This window comes from Stegastes partitus, unplaced genomic scaffold, assembly GCF_000690725.1.
Source record: "Stegastes partitus isolate 25-593 unplaced genomic scaffold, Stegastes_partitus-1.0.2 Scaffold38, whole genome shotgun sequence".
NCBI classification, from domain to species: Eukaryota; Metazoa; Chordata; class Actinopteri; family Pomacentridae; genus Stegastes; species Stegastes partitus.
In genome coordinates this window covers 544,077-563,282 of record NW_007577769.1, presented here as the reverse complement: position 1 = coordinate 563,282, position 19,206 = coordinate 544,077, and the positions used below count along the sequence as shown (strand labels likewise).

At 39.1% G+C, this 19,206-nt stretch overlaps 3 protein-coding genes across 3 annotated transcripts in view; 1 reads left to right on the top strand and 2 right to left on the bottom strand.

Annotated features, from left to right (window-relative positions):
• The window catches only part of rnf213a (ring finger protein 213a), a 36,444-nt gene extending 34,637 nt beyond the window's left edge, over positions 1-1,807 (bottom strand). Inside the window, exon 1 of the mRNA XM_008303346.1 lies at positions 1,689-1,807. The gene's annotated coding sequence lies outside the window, so the exon portion shown is untranslated. The remainder of the gene's footprint in view (positions 1-1,688) is intronic.
• Positions 1,808-6,739: 4,932 nt separating this feature from the next.
• Positions 6,740-11,286, bottom strand: LOC103373442 (B-cell receptor CD22-like). Its single transcript, XM_008303334.1, has 9 exons — positions 11,091-11,286; positions 10,661-11,011; positions 10,291-10,542; positions 9,230-9,499; positions 8,784-8,874; positions 8,654-8,708; positions 8,246-8,355; positions 8,093-8,152; positions 6,740-8,012 (listed from the first exon to the last, which is right to left on the bottom strand). The coding sequence occupies exons 1-9, from the start codon at positions 11,143-11,145 to the stop codon at positions 7,976-7,978; spliced, it is 1,281 nt and encodes a 426-aa protein (XP_008301556.1). The 5' UTR covers positions 11,146-11,286; the 3' UTR covers positions 6,740-7,975.
• A 6,125-nt stretch (positions 11,287-17,411) lies between these two features.
• LOC103373433 (neuropeptide B-like) lies at positions 17,412-18,799 on the top strand. Its single transcript, XM_008303324.1, has 2 exons — positions 17,412-17,720; positions 18,396-18,799. The coding sequence occupies exons 1-2, from the start codon at positions 17,463-17,465 to the stop codon at positions 18,522-18,524; spliced, it is 387 nt and encodes a 128-aa protein (XP_008301546.1). The 5' UTR covers positions 17,412-17,462; the 3' UTR covers positions 18,525-18,799.
• The last annotated feature ends 407 nt before the right edge of the window (positions 18,800-19,206 follow it).

The following is a 19,206-nucleotide window of genomic DNA, read 5'->3' as shown; positions in this document are numbered from 1 at the left end:
ATTGATGGGGTTTTTTTTGCACTTTGTCCAAACATATTTACATGTCTATGTCATGTGTAACCAGTCCTTATCAAGTACAGTGTATTTATAATTTATTATGATTATACTGTTTTAGCTATGTCAATAAGGAGTCAACATCGGGGTCTGTGATTGAAAAATAAATACAGACACATTTACAGATACAAACACTTTTCATTATGTGAATGCTTGAGAGATAAAAGCTGATTTATTTGCATAATTGTTACTCTTAAAAACTTTCTGACTAGGACAAATCTATTAAATATTCTTTTTTTTGTATGCCTGCATTTATTTGCAAACATGAACAGTTTTGTTCACTTCTCTCTCATATCAAACCCTGATTTTTTTTTTTTTTTTCAAATTTGTGGTCACGAGACAAAACAAACTGTGTTTTTTGTGCAGTTACAGAGAATTTTATTTGATCTTACCTTTTATAACTTTACTCAGAGGTAGAAAAGAAATGCAATACAAGTTTTTTGCACACATTATGCATACATGGGCTCCAAGTTATAATCCAACACTTCCTTCTGATTATTATATATATATACATTACATGCTTCAAATCTGCAACATAATGATCAATGTTTTTTGTAATTATTTTTGTAATGAAAGAAACCCTTAAAAAAAATGTTTCACATGTCTGCAAATGATGGCTGTGGTAATGTTGCATAGAACAGTGCAAAAATAGAATTGCAGGTGAAAAGCTTGGCGGTGAATTTAAATGAAGAGTTCCTGTTTGTGGTCCCAGCTCACACAACATTATAAAACACATTTCACTTTGTGTGCCATATGTAACACTTCAGTTTTATATACAGTCTGCCATCTCAATTCCAGGTGCAACTTTACATTTTCAGCTGCAGTAATCTTAATTATTAGTAATTATTAATTTGCAACTCAGAATCATTGTTGTCAGTTTGATTGTAGTCTCCTCTTAAGTATTTTGTTTTCTGAGCAATATCTGATGCAAGAATGTCCTGGATTAATAAAGCTCAACTTTGTTTTATCTTAAACATGTAAGTATGTACGTATCTGAGTTCTGGTGAACCAGAACAACAGATTAAAACACGTTTCAGGTTGTTTTTCTGAACGTTTTATTTCCCGCTGTGGAGTGATTCCTCTTCTCAGTGAAAACATCTTTGGCTCCACAGTTTGACCAATCACATATTCGCTTCGCTAAAAACATGGCTTAAGTCACTTCCTCTCTCTTTCCCGTCCTGTAACCTCGTTTCACAGCAAAACTGAGTCAACACAGTACAAAACAGTCAACACCTGGCATTATCCCCGCAGTGTCACGACACGTGTATCGGCTGCAGTTAAAGCTGTGCAGCACCCTTTACTGTGTCAGAGCAGCGGGGATGCTAACAGGCTAACAGCTTCACTCGCTCTACGTTGAGCTGCGCAGCTAACGCTAGCTCCGTCACTTGTTCACGTCCCAGCAAGAAAACTATAATATGTGCAGATATGGCAGGTGTCAACCGACCTGTATCACAGTGCAACCCCGTTTGAGCCAGACTTACTCAGACGTGCTGTGACACCGACGTCTGTTAGCTGCTCCGGCTAATAGGATTAGTTTATCCCCACTTTGTCATAACATCAGGTCTGACGTTATCACCTCCAGCTCTTCGGTGACACTAACAAACACATGAGCTCTCCCGTCTGAGCGGACTTACCTTGTTTTCTGCAAAAAGAAAAGACCGCGAATCATCCCTGCTGCTGCTGCTGCTGCTGCTCCGGCGGTGAACCGGCGATGTTAGTCACATCCAAGACCTGCTATCCCTTCATTTCCGTATCTGCCAAAGTTTCGTTTTGTCAGAAATGGGCGTCAGCTAATAAAGTTTACTTTCACTGTGACTCACATCAATATGATCTGAGGAGGGGGAGTGACCTGTCATTCACATGTGCGTGGAGGAAACGGTCACAACCCTCATTCTCCTCCTCATGGCACTCCATAAACCCATATTTACATTTTTGATAAATTGATGTATTTTTAACACAAGAACAGTTCATCTAAAGGCATAATTATGGGATATACTAGGCCACAAACGCAAAACAACATGGTTGGCTGGTGGCCATGTAAGCAAGTGGCACACACACAAAAAGCTGAAGTATAACTGACAAAGGAAATGTGACACAAAGTGCTTTACAGAACAATCTGAATAAAAACCCTATTAAAACCATAGCACCTACCCCACCCCTACTAAACATTATGTCAGAAATGAGGGACTCGATACAACAGGGACTGAGGAACCATAAATAAATGCAAAGAGGACAGGCAGCATCAGTCCAAACGTATAAAAGCAAAATTAGGCAATAATGAAGGTGAAGTGATAAAAGATCAATAAAACAGATGACAATGTAGCCTATAAATAAATAGAGAAATATATCAATACACTTAGTTTGAAAAAATATCAATTTTAAGTAATGATATTCTTTGGCTTAATTAGAGGGTTTACAGGATAAAAGCATTAAAAGGTAGGACCAAGACCATTACGAGCTTTGTAAACCAATAAAGTCATCTTAAAATCTTTTTTTTTTAAAAAAAGGCCATGTAGCCAGTGCAGAGACTTGGAAATTTGTCTAATATGTGCTGTGATGTAGGAAACTCCTTTTCTTCTGCACATCAACTAAAACCGTGACCATCATTCAAAACACCAGGAGAAGGGATGCTGCGGTGTATTTTAGAGGAAAGAGTTAGTCAGAGTGCATGTTCATAGTTTATTTTTTCAATATTTAAAATTCTGTCCATGTGTGATGATTATTTATTTAACTGCAGCCATTCATGGTAGAGTGACGTGTTTTCATTGTTACTAGGTCTTCTGTATTTTGGTAGCGACTTTAATTTGTAAAGCATCCACACGCATGAACGTGAAAAATCTCACTCATCAACAACTTAATATGAGGTAAAGATATTTTGACTTTTCATAACAGATCTCACATTTTTACAGTAAAATAATTTCCAGCTGTGATGGAGCTCAGGATTCAACTGTGTACCAGGTTGATTTACCTGTAGCTAATAAACTATGTGTGACAGCTCACCTGTCTGAGGTGAAGAAAGCACACAGTGTCATTTACAGGTAGCGCCTGATCAGCCCTGCCTCCATGTTGGGGATAATTCTGCAATCCTATGTAGTTAATCAAGTTACACATTGTGTTGTGTTGTTCGTAAATGCACCTCTCTCTCTCTCTTTGGAGATGTTCTTATAGATCCCGTTGCTGTGCCATGCTGCAGGTATTTAATGAACTCTAAAGAAACACTCCTACAAACAGCTACAAACTAAACCTTAGCTCTTGTTAATGTTTTAAGGCCTATGTGTGAGTCTTCCTCAACAATAAGACACACAAACTTCACCGTTTGTGCCCACTGTGATGTCTATTCACGGGCCGCAAGCTGAATGGCTGCTGAGAGCTGTAACAGTCACCTAATGCTGTTTTCAGTCCTGGAACTTGAACACTGGAGTTTCAGTGAATGACGTTGACCAATCAGATCTGGGGTAGCCAGCGAGTTTTCAGATGTGGCCATGGCCCCCACCTGCCCACCCTTAGAGATGCCTCTGCACTCAAGGAAGTTATGAATCCTTTTATGTTTGTATTTTCATTCTGAAGCATTTTTCTTCTACAGGAAAGCTCTCAGACAACACTTATATGTTTCCAACCTGTATATGTTCTTTCCTCGTGAGTGTCACAATCACATAACGTGATGGTTATGGCATCACAGTACATTTTCTTTTGCTGCAAATGTATTGTTTGGGATTACAATTTTAGCATTTTTCAGATTTAGTCTAAAATTTTGCCCTTATCTGGAATTAATACAAGCAAGATACTCAGTAACTAACCTAATTTAAAGGGCAGATAAAATAGTGCCTTGCTTGGCAGTAGGCCTGCCTCTTAAAGCAAACAACCATGCAATGCCCACAAAGAAGAAATGCCGCACCAGTTCATTTGATAAGCAAAGTGTAAGAGGTCCTCAGCATGGCAGAGTAAGGTTTGTTTTATTGACATTTCAAAGCTACATGTGAGCTCAGGCTGGGTGATGGCTGAAATCAGTCCTGGAGTCATTTAAAGTCACAGGGACAAAGAACTGCTCCTTATCCAGGTCTGCAGTGTTCATAAGCAGAAGAGAAAAATATATAGTGAAAAATGAAAGTGGGCAGTGTTGTTTTCTGTAAGAACTTTGCCTTTAAAGTAGATCAACACTACAACACCTGTCGGTGTGTCAACAGTAAAGCATTCACGATAGGAGCCTGAATTTGGATTGTTTGCATTTGCTTTCTTGTAGAGGGGTCAGGTTTAACATCGACTGCTGAGGCATCTGATTTTGACTCAGATTGAGTCTTAGATTGTGAGGTGGATTGTGGCTGCTTCAGTCGCAGAATTTTTTGACACTATATTTTGGCACTGAGCCTCTCCTGCTTTGGACTGATGGCCACCCATGGTTATCTCATTCACTCTCTTCTGTTTTATTCATGCACTTACAAAACAGAAACAGAACACTGCAACAACAAAAACACACAGCATGAGCGCAACCATCATTCCAACTGCATCAAAGCTCTTTATATGTGTCAGTCTGTTTCGAGACCAAACTCATTTACACAGCTTCAACTCAAAAGTTGATGTTCTTTTGACAATCATCCACTGAGATGAATTGTTCAGCACCTGTATCTGCTCACGAATTTCCCTCTGACACTTACTCCCCGCCAGACCCTGGTTAAGCAGTGAATGGTCTTGCAGTTCCACAGATAAACACATTTCAATTTACCTAGAACGTCTTCCCAGAGGTGGAATGCTCACACATTGAGTCCAAACCATCCCTTTGAAGGGACAAACACCCAATCACTGCACATGCTGCACTCGCCTCCAGGCGGTCAGCTGGTATTAACACTAATTCCACATGAATCTTACATTTTACAGGATTTTAGAATCTCATCAAACTCAGACATGGCAGTTTGCAAAAATGAAGTGTGCACTTACCACTCGTCGTTCTGTTGAGATCCTGTTCATCACGCCAATTTGTTGAGGAATTCTTGAAGAGGTTGAAGGAAGATGAGGAAACCGGCACAAAGAGACACACCGGAGACTCAGATGACTTAGGTTGAAATAAGGTTAACTGATTTCAGGAGAACGGACACTGTTGGAGCAGCAGTTCATGCATGCAATGCCAGCATCAGTTCTCAGGGTTCTCTCGTACCTTAGACCTGACACCGTCCTTTGGTGGGAAATCACATCTAGATTTACGGATGGAAAGGAAAACAAGAAGATAGCTCGGCACCTTAGTGCAATCTGGCCTTGAGAGGCACAGGAAGCGCCTGCCTGTCCTCCTACAATACATCTACACGGGTTCAAGATCCTATATAAGAAGATTTGTAGGCTGGTGTATATCTGTTATAGGTTTGATAGCCTGATGTCATATGATATCCATTTGGGGAGGTCGGGAAAAGTTTAGGGGAGTAAAGGTCAGTATCATCTTCAGAGGCTTAACTGCAGGCAGAGCAAAGTAATTTTTCCTTCACATCCTGCTCCTGCAAATTTTCTGTAAAGGATAACTTGATGTGGGATGACCTTTTATTCTGTTATGAGCTGTGCCTCTGGAGTTCCCACATGACACTCACTCATGCACTGAGGAGAGCTGTGTTTTTTTTTTTTTATGTTAGTGGTGGGCCGTGTATTTTACACCTTGGCCTTCAGTGGCCTCCTACCAGAATCAAACCACTTGTTAAACGCGTCATTATGATGCCACTGCCAGAGAAACCATCAATATCATACAGAAAGGCAGTATAACATCAACAACTATCATGAAGAGAGAATGAATGCCAGTATCATAGCAAAAAAACCAGTTAAAACACTTCACCAAGTATCTTCTAACTGCAGCTGCGCCATATATTTGGTGAGGGGGTGAAGGCAGGGGACACCCTGGACAGGTCACCAGTCAATCACAGGGCTACACAGAGAGACAAACAACCAAGCACACTCATATTTACACCGACGGACAATTCAGAATCACCAATTAACCTCAACATGTTTTTGGACTGTGTGGGAGGAAGCTGGAGAACCCGGAGAGAACCCACTCTGCACGGGGAGAACATGCAAACACCACACAGAGAGATCCCAGGCGTCCTAACCTGGACGCGAACTGGGGATCTTCTACCTGCAAGGCTGCAGTGCTAACCACCGAACCACCGTTGAGCCAATTTGGACTATTATTTGTAAAAAAAAAAACACAAAAAAAAACACAAAAACAATAACAATAATGGGAATATATTCAAACCTAAGTCAGTGACTCTGATAGAGTTTAGGCCAGCATAGAAGGCCTTGCTGTCCCTGACAACTCACCACAAGAGCAATGTTAGACTCCACTTTTATTTAAAAACCCATGCTATGCTCTTATATTTTCAACAGAGGGCAGAATAACTTTGAATTTCCCAGCCATTTCCTTTCATCGAGGCTGTTGTGGTTATTGAGTTATCTTGCTGAAACACCAATCTTGGGTGTTACGGCGAGATAACTCCACTTTGGCTTTCGAGGTTCATTTTCTTCATTTTGGTGCATTGCCATGGTAACTTGGACTGCACTCCCAGGTAAGGTGTACATTCAGGCTGTCAGATTCAAAGGTTTTAGAGCTTGTATGAAAAATAGAAATGGCTACACAAAGGTAGAGACTCGTAACTGTATTCATGAGCCAGGTTTAAAAAGTGTAAACTACTGAATAAAACAGTGAGACCAGCTCTTTAAGACGTTCACAAGGATTTTCCAGGAATTTTATTTTAAAAAGTCAGACACAAAGTAATAGAATCATGTTCTTTTGGTTCATTAATCTGCAATTAAAACCTGCCATCAAATAGTAGTTAGCTCACACAGATAGTCCTGATGGATGTTTGCATATTAAACGTACAGGCGTTTTACCCACTAAATCCCTGAAGGACGACTGCGCAGATGTCGTAAAAACATCATTAAGAAGAAAGAATAAGAGGAACATCATTTCACATTTAAAATCTATTTGCAGTTTTACTCTGACAAACTCTACACAAAGTGTTTCTTTCTGCCACACAGTGTTTTGTTTTTTTTTTAAAAATTGCTTCCAGTTGTACGATATAATCATAGCTTGTGTCTCACATAAACGTCTGTATTTAATTGCTTTCGCATAATTTAAACTTTTACAGCCCACTGAACCTGCCACAATTGTCTGTAATATGAGCAGGTTACTCTTAAGAACCTTGCAAACTCCTGAGAATATTCACTTTTACAGTGCCAACAACACAAAACAGCACTTGCAAAATATACATCCAGTGGGTGAAAATACAGTACTTTGTGTTTAAAAAAAAAAAATTCTCTATAACAGATGCTGAGATATTCTCTCTCTCTGTGTTTGTCAGCTTACTTCCCACTCTTGACTTGGTGAAATCAGAAACACAGACTAAAAGAAGAGCATCATGTGAGAATGTGTCAGAAGGACACAACTCAAACCCTGAAGAAGCTCGGAACATTCTCAAAGTGCAAACAACAAAATCAGTGCAATACAAATTATGGCTATTAAAGGACTTATTCCCTGCATGGTAGATTAGGTTTTAATGATGAGATGTGTCCAACCTTTACAGAACTAGCAAATAGAACAGTGTGGGGGTTAATGCTGATGGTGTGCTTGATTACACATGATCTGCTTCACACCTCAGAGTGCATTGATTTCTGTTCAAGTTGTGTTGATGTGTCTAAAAAAAATGTTTCACGGTTTTGAGAATCTGTCGTGATGTTTTGTTTTGTTCTTTTCTGAGTGATAAGTGTCCATGTTTGGGGGGGAAACGTGTTTTGTGTTTTATTTGTCCTGTTTTCTTGCCTTCTTGATTATACTGGTCATCATCACTTTAATTCTTAAGCAACAGATAGAAACATTTTTGTAAAACTTCAGTAAATAAAATCACAAAATATACCCAGTTAAACAGATATCCTCAAAGCATCGTGTGTATGTCTAAGGCTCAGTCCACGAAGGGTTCAGGAGCTGGTTCCTGAAAAAGAAAAAAGAAAAAAAAACATGTTTGCACTTTCTTCCACGGACATTTATTAATGTGGACTTGCTGAACTTTACCTTCCCACTGTGGTGTAAATCACACATCCATCATCATTGAGAGGGTCCATCTGCTCCACCCTGGAGGTGATGATACGGTTGATAAGTGACTCTAATGCAGCATAATGCTAATTATTGTTTGACAAATAGGTTACAGCTGTAAAATACTCTCACACGTCTGACTTCCTCTTGGTGTTGAAGTTCACAGTTGCATAGACAAGTTCTCCGTCACACTGATTATATTTACTCGCATCACACACAGGCCAGTTGACGTAGACTGAATTCTAGATACAATCAAAAAGAAGCATATGATAAGAAAGAGCATTACAATACACTTATAATGTTATGCATACATTATATCTGAATTCTGGGCAACTGTGTGTTGTTTTTCCCCCACACCCACTCAACAAAAACAGTGTCTGTTCTCTTATCTGATGCTCACGAAAAGAAGAGGATCCGGTTATGGGTTTGACTTGCTTGTCATAAGTTGTTTAACAGACAACCACACACAAACATGATTCACTGATAAAATCAGAAAACAATAGAACCAGAGAAAGCTTAGGGCAGTGATGATGGTGTCACCTGTGCGTCCACCTCACAGTCAGCTTCTGGTGACACTGTTCCTTTTTTGCTGAGCCTTAAACAGAAAAACAGACTTTGTAAGATCATTAAAAGATTATCTTGACGGTGTTGTGGTGTAAATACAGCTTACCTTCTGATGGCAACAAGAGTGGCTACAGTGAGAAGTGTGGCAGCAGATGTAGCAATCATAAGTACATCTCTGGTGAGTGTTGGCCAGAATACTAAAGGACAAAGCTGATGCGTTAGTTAAGAATAACAAGCACATTTTTAATGCCTCATTTTTTGCAAATCCTGATCAAAACACAAAATGATCTAGCTGTTCAAAAGTGATCATTTCAAAGAGACGTTTATGATTTTGAGTGGCCACATTATTAGGAACACGTGTATGCAGTTCAGTGGTTCTGCTGTAAGATTTACTGTTACAGACAAACACAACAACATGAAACACTTTTCAGTGTAATGTGTAGCAACTAGGACTCCTATTAAAAAAAATTTAAAAACACATGATTGAATGTTTTTCTCCAGTGTCAACAAAAGTCTAACATTTTAAAATGTTGTATGCTTTGTCCCATTTACCTTTAATCTCCAACGCTATGACAGAGGAGTTCTGACTCCCATGTTTGTTGGTGGCTCTGCAGAAATACTGGCCGTCATCACCCTGAGAGACCTCGTTAAAACGGTATTCATGCTGCTGTCCCACAGCTATAATATCGTTATCGTATATTTTAAACCAGGTGTAATTTTCCACTGGCGGGTTTGCGTGGCTGCTGCAGATCAGGGTGACATTGCTTCCGGCGTCTGCCTTTGCTGATGGTTCGACAGATGCTGATGTATTCTTTGGACCATCTGAAAGAAAACCAGCTGATCAGAGTCATGATGTAAACTCTCAAACTGATTATTTTGACACTTCAGTGTCAGAGTTGTGCCACTCAAGGAGGCAAATAATTTATTTATTCTTAAATTATTAAAAAAAAAATTACATGAGAGTGTGTGTTTTTTGTCTTATTTAATGAAGGATATTTACATGTGTAGAAGATCAAAAATATTACTAGATAAATATAATAAGAACCTACATTATATATATTTTACAGGTTACCAACACTTATGGATATTAAACAATGATGAAAATGCATTCATTCAGCCTTTTTGCTGTGAAAACATCTGTGAACATATCAGACGTCCCTCATTCAACAAAATAATCTGTGTAAAATTCCAGAACCAGTCTTTTTTATTCTGGTAATTGTCGTCAATTGTATCTTATTTTAGAAATATATTTACAGTCTTAACCTTGAATTGGACAGTTTTATCTATTAAATAGAAAAGGAGATACTTTTACATTTGCAGTACATTTTTGAATCTATTTTAACTTTTAATGTTTAAAAACATTCTCTTTTTTAAAAAATGAGATATTATGGTTGTTCATAGTTAGAGATTTTTATTCTTATTTTATCTTATTTACACTCTAGGTTTTGCGATGGTTTTGATATCTTGGTGTATTTTCCAAATAAAGGAAATGAAGATTGTTTAACACACAATTTTTTATTTATTTTTTGCCTTTATCTATATTATACAGTTTAATTTTTTCCTCATTCTTTGTGTTAAACTTTGTGTTGTTGCTGCTCTTGTCCAGTACTCACATTCAACATCAATATGTTTGACTGGTGGAGCTGTTCCTGTGTGTGATTTTAAAGAACACGTGTAGTTTCCAGAGTTTGTCACGGACATGTTTCTTAAATGAAGCACAGGTCCTTCAGTTATGTTTTCTCCATTCTTAAACCAGGTGAACTCAGATGAAAGTTTATCACAGCTGTTTACGCACGTCAGATTCACAGAGTCGCCTTCCTTCATTGTTTCCTTTCCATTAGGTTTTGACACAACCATGCTCAAATCTACAACAAAAAAAAAGCCCCACAAAAAACAAACAAACATGCAGTTAATGTCTCAAACTTTGCAGATTAGAAGACTCTGAACTCTGTTCTGTTCATTGAAAAGAAAACAAAAACTTACCAATTATTTTCAGTGTTGGGCCACCTCCACCAGTCCATTTACCACCTCTGGAGTCAGTTGTAAATCTGAAGGTGTATTTTCCTGCATCATTATGCTCCACTTGATGTATTTTCAATGAACAGTTGTGATGTCTGTTACCGATGTACTCAAATCTTGAAGAGGCATTATTTAACTCACTGTCATAAATAAAAGGACCAGCATAAATACTGTGCCTCTCATGACCCCACTTGACAGTTTGTACTCTCTCACCGTCCGGATAGAAAAATGAGCAACGAAACACAACAGATGATCCTTTCACTGCACAGATATGTTGCCGGCGATACCTCACTCTATAAGTTCTGCAGAAAATACCTGAAACAAATGTCACAATGTCCACTTTATCCATTTATTTTAACGTTACCTTAAAATAAGATATAAATGTTGTACGTACCACCCAGAATCAGCAGCATCAGGGTCCATTTCAGGTTTCTACCTTCAGCACACATGTCCTGTGCACTCTTTTCTCGAATAGATAAATATTATGAAGCCTCTAATCAATCAAATATCTCTCAACAAACTCTGCAGGGTTTTTGCAAGAACAGAAAATATAGATTGTCTTCTCTCTACAACGGCAAGTTCATGATTGTCCTGAAATGGGGTCATGCCACAGACTTAGTGCGACGCTTGCATTTCAACGCAAGCGGTATACATATGAAACCCTGCAGGGAGGAAATAACGTGGCACGCTTATGGGTAGCAGAGTCGGAGCAACTGTGGTGTCATGGTGTTTTTTTTTTTCACACAACAATGGCTCAAATCTTAGTACACTATGGGGAAGTTGTCTCAGCACTGCTTAGCTTAGTAATGTCTTATTCACCTTCCCGGTTAAAGTACGGTAGCTGGCTTGGCTCAAAACTGTATATAAACAGTATGCAGCCATGATTCCCCAGAGTATAGTAACACTTAGTCATCAGCTCGTAAACAGACACTTTAGTGATTTGCGTAAGACCTCGAGCGTGTGTGTGTGTCAGCAAAACCTCCAATTATACACTTGCACATTAATTTACAGTTTTCATTGTAGCAAGATGATTGAAAACAATGATATCGCTACAGCTTTTTACAATGTCCCAGCAGTGCAGCTTCTCAGTGACTGAGATAGGCTTAAGTCAGGGTATGGCTGATTTACAGGGCAGCGTATTGCCCACACGCTCCATTACAAAAGAAACAAAAAAAAACTGAGGGTGGAAACGAGGACATCTCAGAATGCGTCAGAAACCCCAGAACAGTTGTTGTAAATAGCAGGAGGTTTTATGAATTCTCACACACAAGTTCACAAGCCGCCAACAAAATCATTGCAACAGTGCAGTTAAAAAAAAAAAACACACTTGGTGCAGAATGAGCATATTTGACTAGATTTCCCATTAGATCGTCTTTAAACGCCAACACGTGCATCACCTTTACAGACAGCTACGTGACCAGATGGGACCATAAAAGCTGATTTCACATGTTCTAAAAGTCAGTTCACACCACTTTCACTCATATTTATGAAGGCTTCTACTGACTTGCACTTGTGTTGATCCTAACTTGTCAGGTATTACAAGCTGCTAATATCAGTGTTTAGGGGAGGAAAATATATTTTTTTAAAAAACTGTTTGCACACAATTCACTGCAAAACTGTTTGTTGTCAAATTAAGAAGCTTCAGTATACAAAGGGTTTAGCAGATGCTCTCTGTGAAAGAAGAAAAGTGTTTTCAATTAAGCTGTCTCAAATATATAATTATTAATTAAATGTTAGGTAAATGTTTGGGGTTTTTTTTTTTTGTTCCTTCCCACCATTGCCAACCACTTGCTCAGACGGAGTCCAAAGGCTACTTTGGATTGTTGGATTCTCTGTTTAAATTTGTAAGGTCTATAAGATAAGATAGATAAGATATGCCTTTATTTATCTCACAGTGGAGAAATTCACATTGTTGGTAGCAGCATTAAACAGACATACACATATACGAGAGAAAAGAATAAAAAAAAATGTACATATAAATATAAGAAATAGTGCAAACAAAGAGAATAGTGACAACAGAATATGAAAATGGGCTTCTGAATGGGGGGTATATAGAAAAGATATATGTATATATATATATATATATATAAAAGATAGGGATTAAATATATAATAATAGTAGTAATATATACCTATACCTTACTATGTTAAGCGCTGTGTGATGGCATATGTTGTAAACTGCACTATACAACTAAAATTGAATTGAATTGAATGTGTCATTTCTCACTGAGCTTTTCCTGCAGGATGTAAATCACGTCTTCATTCCTTCTGCTGCCTCCTGCTACTGCTACAGTGTCAGTATACAGTAGATGCCTCCAACACAGCATGAACTATTGTTTGAAGTTGTATAAATATCTCACATGTGTGGTTTTATTTTTGTTGAAGTAAACAGTTGCATAGACGACTTCAGTTGTGACTCCCTCATAGTGATTCATCTGTCATGACTTGTCATTGTCACACATGAGCCAGTTGTCAATATTCTGAATGCACTCATAAAAAAATAACACATGATTAGCACCTTAGCAACAGTTTCCTCCCCCTATATGAAAGTCTACCTATATGTTTCTATTATGAGCTTCTACACGCTCCTTTTTACCCACAACCACACAAAAAAAAAACAACCTCTGCGTTCTTTTGCGATGCCCGTCAAAGTATTTACAGACACATCGATGGAGGTTTCACTAGTCTTTTATAGACTCAAGTGCAGAAGTAGCTCTGTTCCTCAGACGGTCCTGGTCCTAACATAAAGTCTATATGTGTGCCACAAAAAAAGTAAGACCACAATGTGAAATTACTCTCTAAATTATCAACAGTAACAATTCCACCTTTTTGTCTTCCTCACAATCTGTCTTTAGTGTCTTCATTCTCCTATTCTTGCATCTGGAATTATCTCTTGATCACTGTTTGATTGGTAGAAGACATGATCATGATATAGATCAGCAGACCCTGAAGTAATAAATACCAGATCATGAGAATCAGATATGTGACCGGTCACTCACCATATTTAGTGAAAGCCACATCTTATCTGAAGGAACTGGGTAGTACTTTTTAATTACTGCGCTTATTATTCATGTATGCAAAGTATATGCATGCGTATGTGTTAAGTCTGCATATGTTCCTACATGCTGTTCAGTAAGAAAGGAAGAAATCTGCTTCACGTAAGGATCACTCTATCTGTGGTCCCTAAAGGCTTAGCAATTTGTCTTTTTATATTAGTCTATTGCAAAGTTATATGTATGTGTTAAGCCAGTCTGGATGCTGCCATTTAACCCCAGTGGATTTCTCACTGTGTATCCAGCTTACCTTCTAACACCAATAACAGTGATCACAGCCAGAGGCACAGCAACAGCAGCAATGAGAAGTATGGCTCTGGGAGGTGTTGTCCAATATTCTGTGGGGGGAAAAAAGCAGTAGGAGCCTTAGAGCCACGTATACCTTTATTAAACCTTTTGGAATTTGTCTTAAATCAAATGGTAGATTTTGAAATCATAAGTTATGTTACTATGACACATACAGCAGAGAAATTTGTCTGACCTGATCAGGGGGTGTAATCAATCCAGTGTCAACAACATATCATTCTACAGTGTTAAAAAATCATAATAAAATATGAAATAAATATATTTTAAGTTGAGGTGTCAAAATCATCATCATCATTGTAAAAGCAGAAAATAACTATCTCTTGAAGATGTAGTAATTTTTCATAATTCAGAAGCATTCTATAGCCTTTTGAAAAGGAAATATTAATACAGCATAATACATTTTAATAATAAAATACAATGAATATGCAAATGCATTTTAGCAGTCTTTCTATCTAAAACAAAAATAAATTCAGACTATTCAGCATTACAGGTTTGCATTGTTTTATGTTGCATATGATGTAGTAATTTTATGATTGAGATTAATTTGTATATTTCAGAAATACAAAAAAAAAAATAAATAAAAGTTTGTTTGTTTGTTTAAAGTGACAGCAGAGTCTCCCTCCACTGCCGATCTGATGAACACTGATGTGTTCTTAAGGACACCTGAAACCGCATGTCGGCTCTGCATCGCGAACATTTAAAATAACTGAACGTGAGTCATTACAGAACGACTAAACAAACAGACAATGTAAATCTATTGGGGCTACAGCAGGGGGTTCACTTAATATTTCATTATTATTTTTAAATATCCTGCCTTCACTCAGAAATGATAAACAGCTTTTCACATAGTATCTCAAAACATATATTTTAGCATTAAACTACATTACAAGAGACAGAGCTTATGCATTTAAAATGACTTGTCCTATGTTGTCATATGAACAAGTTTACAACAATCAGCTTTAATTAGCACCAATTTCAGACGCACAATAAACAATAAATGTGCAGAAATCATTCGATTAATAATTAGTAACAGCCACAGTCAACGTGCCCATCAGTATAATCTTGGACAATGTGTGATGTTCAGCTTGCCAACAAACTTTAAACTATTTGGAAGAAGTTCTGCTCTTTGCATTTATTGTTTTCTAATCAGTAAGTACAACTTCCTGCAATGAAAAAAAAAATAAGGTAATGGGTGCAAAACACTCAGGTTCCCAGACCCTAAAATTAGGTCACAGCAGATTTAACGCAGACTTCAGCATCTGACTTGAATATGAGACATACCCCGTATGCAGAAAACCCATGTCCTGTGCCCATGCTTTGCAGTCTGATGTTTCTTTGTTGTGGTTAAAGCACAGTCATAGCAGAGTTAGCACTGACATTTTATGGCTTTTTAGTTCAACTGCTGAGAAGATTTACCAACCAAGTGTTACTCTAACTGTAGATTTTGTGGTGGTGTTTATGTCTGATTTATTAGCATTTTCACTTTAGATGGATGGTGACCAGTAATATTGTTTTGCATTTGAATCATTGTAAGACTAAACACTGTACATTTGATTAAGCTTTGTCTGAATCCAGGCTGTGTCTTCAGCCCTCTGCTGTTCAGTCTGCTTGTCCATGACTGCACTGCCAGATTGAACTCTAATCACATTATTAAGTTTGCTAATGACACAGTGACTGTGGGTCTGATCAGCAATGATGATGAGAGTGCATGAAGGAAGGAGGTTGCGCAATTAACATCATGGTGTAGCTCACACAATCACTTCTGTGTCGACAAAACAAAGGAGTCGGTGATCAACTTCAGGAGAGCTACCGAGCTCCACCGCATATCGCTGCCATCAGCGGCGCCACTGTGGAGAGAGGCAGCAGCACTAAGTTCCTCGGGTTCCACCTAGCGGACGACCAGACCTTCACTACCAACACCACAGCCATTGTTAAAAAGGCCCACCAGCGTCTCCATCCCCCACAACGTCTGAAGAAGGCTGGCCTCCTGCCCCCATCTCACCACATTCTACAGAGGCGCCATTGAAACCATCATATCTTGGGGCCTTGCTTTGTAGTTCAGCAGCTGCAAGGCAGTGAAGAAACATCCTCTGAGGAGGATTATGAAGACAGCCAGCAAGATCGTTGGCACTAGCCTCCTCCTCCCTGCTGGAGATCTTCAACCAACGCTGCACTCACAGGGCCACGAGTATCATGAGGGACCCCCACCACCCCTCCAACAGTTTGTTCTCCCTCCTGCCATCGTGGAAAAAGACACAGCAGCCTTTGTGCAACAGGATGCTCAACAGTTTCAGAATTTTAACGTGACTGTGCCCTCTCCCCCCCTCTACCCCTCACATGAACATCTCCCCCAACCGACAGAAACAAACTCTCTGAGCGGACCTGAAGGGCAACTTTTTTTTTGGCAGCACTTTAAATGTTGTGATGCCTCTGGATGAATCTGTGTGTACTGTACACCTCAACACACTGTGCTGCCACTGAACGCCTCATAACACCCTGACATACTGGGCTCCTGTCCTGCTGCTGTGTTTGAATGTCTTCATGTTGTTTGTCTTTTAGCAAATCCATCCATCATCTATACACCGCTTAATCCTCACTAGGGTCATGGGGGGCTGGAGCCTATCCCAGTCGACTTAGGGCGAAGGCAGGGGACACCCTGGACAGGTCGCCAGTCTATCACAGGGCTGCACTTAGAGACAGACAACCAAGCACACTCACATTCACACCTATGGACAATTTAGAATCACCAATTAACCTCAACATGTTTTTGGACTTGTGGGAGGAAGCCGGAGAACCTGGAGAGAACCCACTTTGCACGGGGAGAACATACAACACGTAGAAAGATTCCGGTGTCCCCACCTGGACGCGAACCGGCGACCTTCTTGCTGCGAGGCAACAGTGCTACCAACTGCATCACCCTGCAGCCCTTTTAGCAAATCTCTATTTATATTATTTTGTTATTTCTTTAACCTGCTGCTGGTTGTTGTGTTTTTTTCTGTGGTACTCTTGTTTTTTGATGCACAGAGAAATGACATCTTGAATCTTGAGCTTTGGGCTAAAAAGTACTCTGCTAAACAACTTCACCATAAAGAAAGAAAGACCTTCACTAGATTTCTCCACACTTTTTAATAAGCTCCTAAAGTGCTGATTTATTGTCAACATTATACCTCACATGTTGGAGATACAGTTCCAGACGCACAAAACGGGCCAAATGGGATTTTCTCACCAGTGTGACAGCGATCATCATGACAGGGGTAGTTTTCGTTGACGAAACTGGAGGATGATGACGGGATCCTATAAGTAGAGACTCAGAAACGGGGGATGCAAGCAGTGCGCGGTGACAACCAGGAGGAGGACCAGATCGCCAAAGTGAAAGGTGCGCAGGACCACACAGCTTCAGCGCTCGACATGGAGACGCCATCGAAACTCGCGTTAACCATCGTAGTGATCTCCGTGCTGGTCGCTTGCAGTCCTACGGAAGCTTGGTACAAGCAGATGGCCGGACCGAGCTACTACTCGGTGGGCAGAGCGTCCGGCTTGCTGTCCGGGATCCGGAGGTCACCGTACGTGAGGAGAGAGGAGCCGGAGCCGTCGGACAGCGGAGAGGCTGAAAGCAACAGCGTCTTCTCTGATTTCACTCCGCACAGTTCCATCCTGAAGACCCTGGTCAGTGCTCATCGATTTCTACCAGCATGGGAATTCGCATAAAGGCAAACCACATAGTTAAATCAGACAGAAAGAAGATTTGGGAAAACTGGGAGTCATAGATTGGAAGCAAAAGAAAGTATATTACAGACTTTAGGATTGCCAGTTTTTGATTTGTTCCCAGTGTGAGCACGTTAATGATCCTAAGAACTGTGTAATGAAAGCTCTGATCATCCTGTGTTTTATTTCCTGGACTCATGATCAGGAGGGAGTTGTCCATTCAGCACCAGTTTTATCTACAACACAAAGAAACTAAGTCACAGAGCAGCTATGGAGGAAGTAATCACATTGTTTTGTGTCATTCCATTCCATTTTTTTAATATTAAATACTGCATTATAAACAAACTGTATTAAAAAGCCAGTAATAAAAATAAACAAGTGTTGTTTTCTGAAATTCAGAGAAGTTTTGAGTGAAGTCATGGAGTAAATGTCTCCAGAATCCTCCTCTGTAGATACACAGTGAGACAGATGATAAACCACCATTCCTGGGATCATGAACTGACTGACTGCTTTCATTCCATGCAGGAGTATTTGCAGCGGTATAGCAAAAGCATTTTTAAAAAGGTCTGATTCAAGAGTACAAAATGTTATAGAGGTTATATATTCTCATCATGTGTCTTTTTTCTCTCCAAACAGCCTGTTTGTGTCAAAGATATTACACCAGACCTGCAGAGCTGTGAACTCATCCGGGAAATCAAGGGTTCATTTAAGTGCAAAGCCGACGTCTTCCTCTCTCTGGACTCCTCAGACTGTGCGGGAGACTGAGCTGTGGAGGCGACAGTTGGACCATGAAGCCTACTTCTTGAAGGAGTGACAATTTAAGAAGAAGAAAGAAAAAAAAACTGTACTTGTATCTTAACACAGGGGTTGCTCTAAATGGAAGACGCTACTTTTTCCATGTACCATTTCCTTTAAAGTATTGATTTTAAGATAGAACTGTCATAAAACTTTACGTGGTAAAAGTAATGTATGAATGTACATATATGATCTGAGTTTTCATTAATAAATCACATTGCATTGTTGAAACTGCTTCATGAAAACCCCATTATGGTCTGTTGTATTTTTTACATCTAAACCAAAATCAATCAAATCAATCCGCAGACTTCAAACACTATAGTGGCAAATTAAATTTTTTTTACCGTTAAGAGGCATTAAATGTGTCAAGGAAAGATTTAAATCTAGAAAATGTGGCATTTTTCTAAAGTTGTAGTTCACATGCTGGTATTTGTGATTGTGTTGTTCTTATTTAAGAGGAAAAAACATGTTCCTAAAAGGGGAATAGAGCTAAACAAACCAGTTTAAATGGACCAGTCAGGCTTTTCCACAAACATTTTTTTTTATTTAAAATGATTTAAAATAAAAGGAAACTGCACAGCTTGAAGATCCATAAATTATTAGTTAGGTAAATAACTTAATCATTAAAACATTTTTCACATAGAAAAATAAC